Here is a 9,833-nt window from a genome sequence, read left to right as displayed (position 1 = left end):
TCTTATAAATTTGACTCAGTTCTCTATATAGTTTAGAAATGAGGCCTTTATCAGAGACACTGGCTGTAAAAATTGTTTCCCAGCTTACTGCTTCCCTTCTAATCTTGGTTGCATTGGCTCTGTTTGTGCAAAACCTTTTCAATTTAATATAATCAAAATTATCCATTTTGCATTTCATAATGTTTCCTATCCCTTGTTTGGTCATAAATTCTTCTGTTCTCCTCAGATCTGATAGGTAAACTATTACTTGCTCTCCTAATTTGCTTATAGTATCACCCTTTATATCTAAATCGTGTACCCATTTTGACTTATCTTGATATACAGTGTAAGATGTTGGTCTTTGCCTAGTTTCTGCCAGACTATTTTCTAGTTTTCCCAGCAGTTTTGTCAAATAGTGAGTTTTTATCCCAGAAGTTGGAATCTTTGGATTTATCAAACAGTAGATTACTATAGTCATTGACTACTGTGTCTTGTGTACCTAACCTATTCCACTGATCTCTACCACTCTGTTTCTTAGCCAGTACCAAGTCATTTTGATGATTGCTGCTTTATAGTACAGTTTTAGATTTGGTGTGGCTTGGCCACCTTCCCTTGCATTTCTTTTCATTAATTCTCTCAATAGTCTGGACCTTTTGTTCTTCCAGATGAATTTTGTTATTATTTTTTCTAGCTCTATAAAATAATTTTTAAAAAATTTTAAATAATTTTATAAATAAAATATATATTTTTTAAAAAGTAGATTGTGCTAGAGTAAGCAGATACAGAATGTCTGTGTGGGAGCAGAACCTGTCCAGAAGTAGCAGAATCTGTCCAGCTTCCCTACTGGCTCTCCCACTCCCTCTCCCACTCCCACCCCCTACCCCCGCCCCCATGACAAAGGCTTAGATGATATTCTTGTCAAATTTGCAGATGGCACAAAGCTGGGAGGAATAACTAATATATTAGATGACAGAGTAAGGTTTCAAAAAGATATCTATAGACTATAAGAGTAGGCCAAATTAAATAAGATAAAATTTAGGGTTAGGTCTGGACTTGTGGTTTTACTGATAGAGAGAACTCTGCCAAGAGGAAACTCCCTCCACCAATGCAGTTCAGCATCTTACTTACTGCAACTTACTATCTTAGGGAGTTGCCTAGAGCACTGAAAGGATAAATGACTGATCCAGGGTCACACAGCCAGTATGAGTCACAGGCAGGACTTGAACCCAGGTTTTCCTGCTCTGGTGCCATCTATCTAGTACACTATGATTGGAAGTTGTTTTTGTTTTTGTTTTAAATCAACTTCCCAAGTAACAGATGGGGTATGCTTATTGTTGTTGTTATGTTTTTCATTATTATTGGATATGCTTGCCTACAGAGCTTCAGCAAGAATAACGTATCTGAAAAAATTTGGCAGTTCTAGAGAATGCAAGCTCAGTGTCCCTAAAGAACGTGAAATCTTGTGTAATTTTAGTCTTCATTAAGAGAGCCAGTGTCTAGATTGAATGAAGCAACTGTCCTGCTGTTCTCTGCCCAGGTCTGACAACATCTGGACTATTGTCTGCAGTTCTGAATGCCGCAGTTTTTAAAAGGACATTCAAAAGCTGGAGAGTTTCTAGCAGAGGGTCAGCTACATAAGGATGATTAAATATTTCCATAGCCATCATGGCATGGGTACTAGCACACCTTCTGGAGCCACTCCCCAACTTAGTCCTGGAACTTATTGTTTGGGGTTCTCAGTAGTGTCTACCCTTAGGATTCTGGGAATGACAGTGAGGGGAGGACTCCTAGCAGTACACTCACAAGCCCCTTCCGGGGTCCACTGACCTCCATTAGCTGGATGGACTGAGAAAGTGTGGCAAAAAAAAAAAGAAAGAAAGAAAAATGCATATGAAACATTTTCCCAAACTCTGCACACTTTTCTTAATAATGCAAGGGCCCTTGGGAGAATAGTGAGAAACACATGTTGAGAACCTCTGAGGAAAGGGACAGCTCCTGATTCCTGGTTACTGCTACCAGCTCTGAGAGGTGAACTGAAAATATTTAATTTTGAAAATCTTAAATTACCCCTTCCTTGTCCTACTTGAAAAGTCTGCTGTAATCTTGATTATGCTTTATTAAATGATTTCTGGATTTCTTTTAGCAACTTGAAGTATATTTTCTTTAGTGTTATAATGTTGGGCATGAGACTTCTGTGTAGACTACACATTTTTGGTTGCTCTCATTCCTCACTCCTAAACTGTGTTTCCCATCAACCTCTCTTTTGCATTGAAGTCACTCAGGCTCAAAGTATATCTTGACCTAATTTGGAGAAGTCCTTTATAGAATTTCTTTATCTCCTTATCATCTGCAGTTGACATAGGTACATAGGCTACAAATATTTTCAGAATTATGAAGCATGAGCTCAGAACTATCTATCTAGCAAAACTCAGTATGCTCCATCAAGGCAAAAGATTGAGAATCAAGTTTGCAGAGATTTGTACATTTCAAGGGAGTACTTATATAGCAGCCAAACTTTGCAACCAAAAATATAATTATTTTTTAAAATTCACAGTTCTAAAATCAGGATTACCTTTTTGTTAAGAACCCTCAAAGTACTGACTTGGCTAAACTTCTAAACATTTCAGATAGGTGTTTTGGAGAAGAGGGAAAGCATATATGTATACCTCTCTCTCTCTCTCTCTCCCTCTCTCTCTCTCTCTCTCTCTCTCTATATATATATATATATATATATGTAGATATATATCTACACATATACATATACCCGTTATATGTGTGTGTATGATGGAGTAGAAACTTGAGAGGAGAGAGGTGATAAGGCAGTATAATTCTAAAACAAAACTACTTTTATTGTTTTTTCCATTCCCTTCTCACTACTGAAACAGTTACCACCTCAGTTCATACCTTAATCCCCTTTCACCTGGACTATTGCAGTGACCTCTGAGTTAGTCTTTCTGCCTCATCCCTCCCCACCCAAATCTGTCTTCCACCTGGATGCTAATCCAGGTGATTTTACTTAAGTTTAGGTCCAACCGTGTTAATCCCCTATTAAACAAGTGCCCATAGTTCCCCATTGCCTTCCAAATAAATCAACAACACCTTGATTTGACTTCTACTCTTTCACAACTTGGCCTGAACCTAATTCTCCAGCTTCATTACACATTACTCCCCTTCCCATAATCATAGTCCAGCCAACTTGTCCACCTCTCTGTTCCTCACACATGGCACCTAGTTTTGAATTTCTGTGCCTGTGCTCTGGCTGTTCTCCTGGGCTAGGATGCCTTTGCTTCTCCTCTACCTCACAGAGACCTTAGCTTCCTTCAGAACTCAGCTCAAGCATCACATTCTACATAAAACGTTTCCTGGTTCCCACAACTACTATCATCCTTCCTCCCTGATTACCTTGCATTTAACTACCTTGTATTTATTATGCATATATATATACACACGTATGTGTGAGTGTGATCTCCCTTGATTGTACATAATATTTTTGAGATTAAGAATTCTTTAATTTTTTTTCTTTTTATTCCCAATGCCTAGCACTGTGCCTGGAAAAAGTAGACATTTAAGAAATGCTTTATTGATTGTCTGATTGATTGATGAAGAGGAAGTCCAAATTAAAGAAAGCAACACAAGCTTTAATATGACAGAGGAACTTTGTTTAGATTGGTTTTTGTCAAGTTTGAGATAATAGCAGAAATAATAAGATTAAGGATAATATGTATTATCTACCTCATCAAAAAATTAAAGAAAAGTCAAAACTAACAATTGTAACACTAAAGATAAGTTGACTAAATTTGCTAATAAAATGATAAAGAATCACAGAATGAATTAAAATACACAATTTAGCAAAGTTTTGTTGGCACAAAGTACATTTATTCCAGAAAGATTTAAATAGACTAAACATGAAAGAGTAGAAAAAATTTACTATGCAACCACTAAATCGTGAAAAGCTGGAATGACCTTTATATAAAATAAAGTACAATTCAAGCCAGAAAGCATTAAATGATATAAACAAGGACATGTGATGCTAAAAGGTGCTATATAGAATGAAAGTATGCCATTTAAAAATGTGTGTACTTAATAATTCTGCAGTATCATGTATAACAGAAACCCTTACTGAATTGCACAAAGGAATAGCTAAAAATTAATAATAATGAAATATTTTGATACCTCACAATCAGAATATATTAGATTCAGTAGAAAGTTAAGAAATTATAGAGTTGAATGGAGCATTAAATAGACTAGTTGCAATAGATATATGTAGAGAATTTAAAGGAAAGAGAAAAGAACATTGACTACCTTCTGGGTCTTAAAAAGATACAGGAGGGCCAGCCTTGGAGTCAGGAAGACCTGAGTTCAAATCCGGCCTCAGACACTTGACACTTACTAGCTGTGTGACCCTGGGCAAGTCACTTAACCCTAAACAAAACAAAACAAAAAAAAAGATACAGGAAAATATAGATAATCAGATATTTTATACAATATAATTATAAGTCATAATGCAGCGAATTAGTGATAAGAAATGAGACAATGAATGAAAATTGTAAGCCCAAAGAGAATCCAAATTGTAGAGAGATTATAATCTGCATAAAACTGAATGATTATCCATATGGATGAAATTTCAGATTCTTGAGGCATTTGGATATTTGAGGCAAATATAAAGATCTATTGATCAATTTTTGTTTACATCTCATGACTGTAAGAAAAAAATAAGAGAGAAATGCCAAAATACACCTAGTAGGTTCTGTGGTTAAATGAACTAGACCGAAGCTGAGACTGTGATCTCTTAACACAATTCAACAAGTATTTTTAAAAATGTTTACCATGTGTCTAGCACTCTCATGTTCTTTTATTGGGTTTGAAGTTGGCATAAAAACATATGACATGGTATTTCACAAATAACAGTAGAAGCATTAATGCTCCTAATGTTTCTTGTTTGTAGAGACTGGTTCGTGATAACCAGAACCTGGAACACTGGCTGGATTATGGCTCATTCTGCCTTCTGACCAATGATATTCTCAAAGCACAAGAATGTTTTCGTAAAGCTCTTTCATTGAATCAGACAAACATAGACAGGTATGGAAGGAAGAAAGGAAAGGAGTGTGCAGGAGTAGATGTAGAGATGTGGGCTTTTTATGGCTCATTGTTAAGCAGCTGTTGTGATCATGGGGCTGATGCTGATGATATTTGTCTTCAGTCTGCTACTGTGTGGTCTTGTGGCTATCATGCTGGAGCACTATGAGGAAGCAGAAATTTTTTTCGAAGATGCCACTTGCCTGGAACCAACCAATGTTGTGGCATGGACTTTACTCGGTACGGCAATCCTGCAATCTGTGTCTGTGTTTTGTGTTTTCTTTCTTTGTAAGATTGCCTTTTTCCCCTAATTTTATTCCTTTACTTTGAACTATGTCAAGAATGGGCCTTAATGTTAAAACTTGCAACTTGTTAGAATGTTAAAATTGGAAATTCAAAAGTCATTCAGTTTGATATTTTTTCAGGTTTGTTCTATGAAATTCAGAATAATGATATCCGAATGGAAATGGCATTTCATGAAGCCGCCAAACAGCTTAATGCTAGATTAGCCAAGGAAAAGAGTACTGCTGAGACTGTTGATGTTGAAGGGAAGCTAGAGTCCAGTTTAACAGCTTTGGGAGTTGTGATAGCTTCACCAAGCAAAGGAGATATACCACAAGGTGAGTTCATGGTAAAATGTTCTAAGAGCTAGAGATAATAGGTGGATGTTGGGAGGAGGACTGACTGGCCTTATAAATAGACAGAGGTAGTGATGTGATTTCAGGGATATTAGGAAGGACCCTTGCCCAAATCTACCCAATTTGTCAACCACTGTGTCTGAAATTCCCACCTTCAGATTCATTAATGAGGATTATTAAGGTTTTTATTTGTCTTTTATTTGTCTTCAAGTCCCCTTTTAAAATGTAGATACCCTTGATATAGCAGAATGCAGTATTAGGATTAGTTTTTTTTTTTAGAGCAAGACCATGTGAGAATGGGACATAGATACTTTAAGGAGGGATAGGAACACTAGGAGAGAACAGAGGGGGTACTGAAAGATGGGAAGGGAGAGCAACAAAGATAAATTTTACCAATATAACAATTCTGGTTAGGGTCACCTTGGTTAGAAGCTAGTAAAATTTAATAAGGAAGTAAGAAGAATGGGGAATGTAACCAGTAATGTTGAGTTTGGATAGGATTGTACCTGGTCACTCACCTGGCTTTCTACGTCTTTAAAGGCCTTTTGTTGCTGTTCAACAAAATTTAATTCATCTTTGTCACACTCTAAAATTAACATTTTAAATCCTTACTCTCCTCAGAGACATAATAACACTTCCTGCCTTAATCAATCTTGAAAGCTTTCTCTATCCCCTGGGATGACTTATCCTTTAGAATTTTAGTCCATCAGATGCTACCTCTGACCCTTTTAAAATCTGTTCTTTGACCCGAACAGAATTTCATAAAAGTTAGATATGATAGACTTCTGGAGAATATTGAAAGGAAATAGAAAGGAGTATACCTATTTCTCAACTGTGAATGGCACATTCACAAAAACTGACCTTGTATTAGGGCATAAAAACCTCACAGATGAATACAGAAAGAGAGAAATATAAAATGCACATTTTACCAACCGAAACAATAAAAATTACACTCAATAAAGGGCCTTTGAAGCAAATATAAAAAATTAAGTAGATGCCAAATAACTTCATTCTGAAGAATGGATGAATCAAAGAACTAAGAATAATTAGCATTTATGTAATACTATATACCAAGCACTATGCTAAGTGTTTTACAAAAATCTCATTTTATCAAATTATAGAAACAATAAATAATTTTATTGAAGATAAAGACAATAGTGAGACAGCATACCAAAATTTGTGGGATGCAACCAAAGTAGTACTTAAGGGAAAATTTATAGCTCTAAACTCATTTGTCAATAAAAGAAAGAACAGATCAACAAATTGAGCATGCAACTAAAACAAAAAAAAAACCTAGAAAAACGTCAAATTAAAACCCTCCAAAAATGGAAATCCTGATAATCAAAGAAGAAGTTAACAAAATTGAAAGTAAAAAAAACTGTTGATTAATAACTAAAATTAAGAACTTTAAAAATCCCAATAAAATAAATATGCTATTAGATAACTTGATTTAAAAAAGATTACCAGTATCAAAAATGAAAAAGGTAAAATCACAAGCAATGAAGAAAAAATAAAAGCTACTATTTGGAGCTATTTCTCCCAACTGCGTGCCAATAAAATTGACAATCTTTAAATACAATGGATAAATATTTACAAAAACATAATTGCCTAGATGAACAGAACAGGACATAGAATACTTAAATATTTCTTAGAAAATAAATAGAATATAGCCATAAATAAACTCCCAAAGAAAAAAAAAAACCAGGAGCAGATGGATTTACAAATGAATTCTACCAAACATTTAAAGAATGGTTAATTCCAATACTACATAAACTATTTGGAAAAAATACGTAAAGAAGAGGTCTTACCAATCTTTCTACGAAACAAATATGGTCTTGATACTGAAACCAGGAAGAGTCAAAAGAGAGAAAGAAAGTGATACACTAATTCCCCTAATGAATATTTATGCGAAAAATTTAAATAAAATATATATAAGGAGATTACAGAAATATATTACAAAGATCATACATTATGGACAGGCTAGATTTATGTCAGGAATGTAAAAATCATGATTGTTTCAAAAAATGTAGAAAAAGCTTTTGGCAAAATACAATATCCATTTCTGTTTAAAACAAACAACACTGTAAAGCATAGGAATAAATGGAGCTGCCCTTAAAATGATAATTAGTATCTATCTCAAATGTAGAGCCAGCATTATTTGTAATGGGGATAAGCTAGGAGCCTTTCCAATAAGATTAGACGTGAAGCAAGGATTTCCTTTATCACCATTACACTCAGTATTGTATTAGAAATGTTAGCTATAGCAACAAGGCAATAAAAAGAAATTGAAGGAATAATTATAGGCAACGGGGAAAACAAAACTATCACTTTATGCCAGTTATATGATATTTTACTTAGAGAACTCTAGAGAGTCAACTAAAAAACCAGTTAAGACAATTAACTTCAGCAAAGTTACAGGATATAAAACAAACCCTCACAAATTATCTGCATTTCTGTATATTACAAAAAGTCAGCAGAAAGAGATAGAGAAATGCCATTTAAAATAACTATGGACAGTATAAAATACTTGGAACTCTACCTGCCAAGACACATATAGGAACTATGTGAACACAGTTACAAAACATTCTTCACACAAATAAAGATACATCTAAATAACTGGAAAAATATTAATTGCTCATGGGTAGGTCAAGTCAAAGTAATAAAAATGAAAATATTGCCTAGATTAATTTATTTATTCAGTGCCATACTAATCAAACAACCAAAGAAATTACTTTATAAAGCTAGAAAAAAGTAATAAAATTCATTTGGAGCAACAAAAAGTAAAGGATATCATGGGAATCAATGGGAAAATAAAAAGAGGAGGAAGGAAGGGGGCCTAGTAGCACCACATCCTAAACCATATTCCAAAGCTGTAATCATCAAAGTAATTTGGTAAGATGTAGAGAGGTTGGTCAATGGAACAGATTATACAATTGTATACAAGTATACAATATGGAGAAGTAAATGAGCACAGTAATCTTGTGTTTGATAAACCCAAAAATTCTAGCTATCACTATTTACCAAAAACTACTAGGAAAACTGGAAAGTAGTGTAGCAGAAACTAAGTAGAGACCAATATCTCACACTATATATCAAGATTAAGGGGAAGAGTTCATTACCAAACAAGAGACAGAGAGTTCATAGGAGATTGAATGGATAATTTTGATTACATAAAATTAAAGAGTTTTTGAACAATAAAACCAATGCAGCTAAAATTAGAAGAAAAGTAGGAAATTGGGGGAAGGGGGATCTTTGCAGCAAATTTCTCTGATAAAGGTCTGATTTTTAAGATATGTAGAGAACTGAGTCAAATTTGCAAGAATTAGAGCCATTCCCCAGTTGATAGTCAAAGGATATGAATAAGCAATTTTTTTTTAAAGGCAATTGGGGTTAAGTGACTTGCCTAGGGTCGCACAGCTAGTAAGTGTCAAGTGTTTGGTCTGAGACCGGATTTGAACTCAGGTCCTCCTGACTTTAGGGCGCCACCTAGCTGCCCTGTGAATAAGCAACTTTCAGAGGAAGAAATCCAAACTATCAAAAGTCATATGAAAACCAAATGCTCTAAATCACAAACAATTAGAGAAATATAAATTAACCCAGCTCTGCAGTACTACCTCATACCCATCAGATTGGCTAAATTGACAAAAAGAAAAATTACAAATGTTGGAGGGGATGTGGGAAAACAGGTACACTAATGCACTGTTGGCAGAGCTATGACCTAGTCTAGCTATTCTGGAAAGCAGTTTGGAACCATGCTCAAAAATCTGTCCTTAACTGTGCATATCCTTTGACCAAGTGATATTGCTATTAGGTCTGTACCACAAAGAGATCAAACAAATAGGAAAAGGACTCATTTGTACAAAATTATCTATAGCAGCCCTTTTTATGGTGGCAAAGCATTAGAAACTGAGGGCATGCCCATCAATTGGGAAACAGCTGAACAAGTTATAGTGAATGAATTGCTGTAAAAAATGAGGAAGGGGATGGTTTCAGAAAAACCTGGGAAGACTTATGTTAACTGATGCAAAATGAAATGAGCAAAAAAGAATCGGGAAAACAATTTACATAATAATAGTAATATTGAAAAGATAAATCAACTTTTGAAAGACTTAGTAACTTTGATCAACACAATGATTTACC

General features: G+C 34.8%; 1 protein-coding gene across 1 annotated transcript in view; it reads left to right on the top strand.

Annotated features, from left to right (window-relative positions):
- CFAP70 (cilia and flagella associated protein 70) overlaps nucleotides 1-9,833 on the top strand; it is an 80,419-nt gene that overhangs the window by 57,384 nt on the left and 13,202 nt on the right. Inside the window, exons 17-19 of the mRNA XM_027860136.1 lie at nucleotides 4,925-5,058; nucleotides 5,180-5,295; nucleotides 5,481-5,675. Coding sequence (XP_027715937.1) covers nucleotides 4,925-5,058; nucleotides 5,180-5,295; nucleotides 5,481-5,675 — 445 coding nt within the window. The remainder of the gene's footprint in view (nucleotides 1-4,924; nucleotides 5,059-5,179; nucleotides 5,296-5,480; nucleotides 5,676-9,833) is intronic.

Source organism: Vombatus ursinus, unplaced genomic scaffold (assembly GCF_900497805.2).
Source record: "Vombatus ursinus unplaced genomic scaffold, bare-nosed wombat genome assembly UNPS02000749.1, whole genome shotgun sequence".
In the NCBI taxonomy this organism is placed as follows: Eukaryota; Metazoa; Chordata; class Mammalia; order Diprotodontia; family Vombatidae; genus Vombatus; species Vombatus ursinus.
Note: the sequence above shows the minus strand (reverse complement) of the source record. Positions and strands in the feature narration are given on the sequence as shown.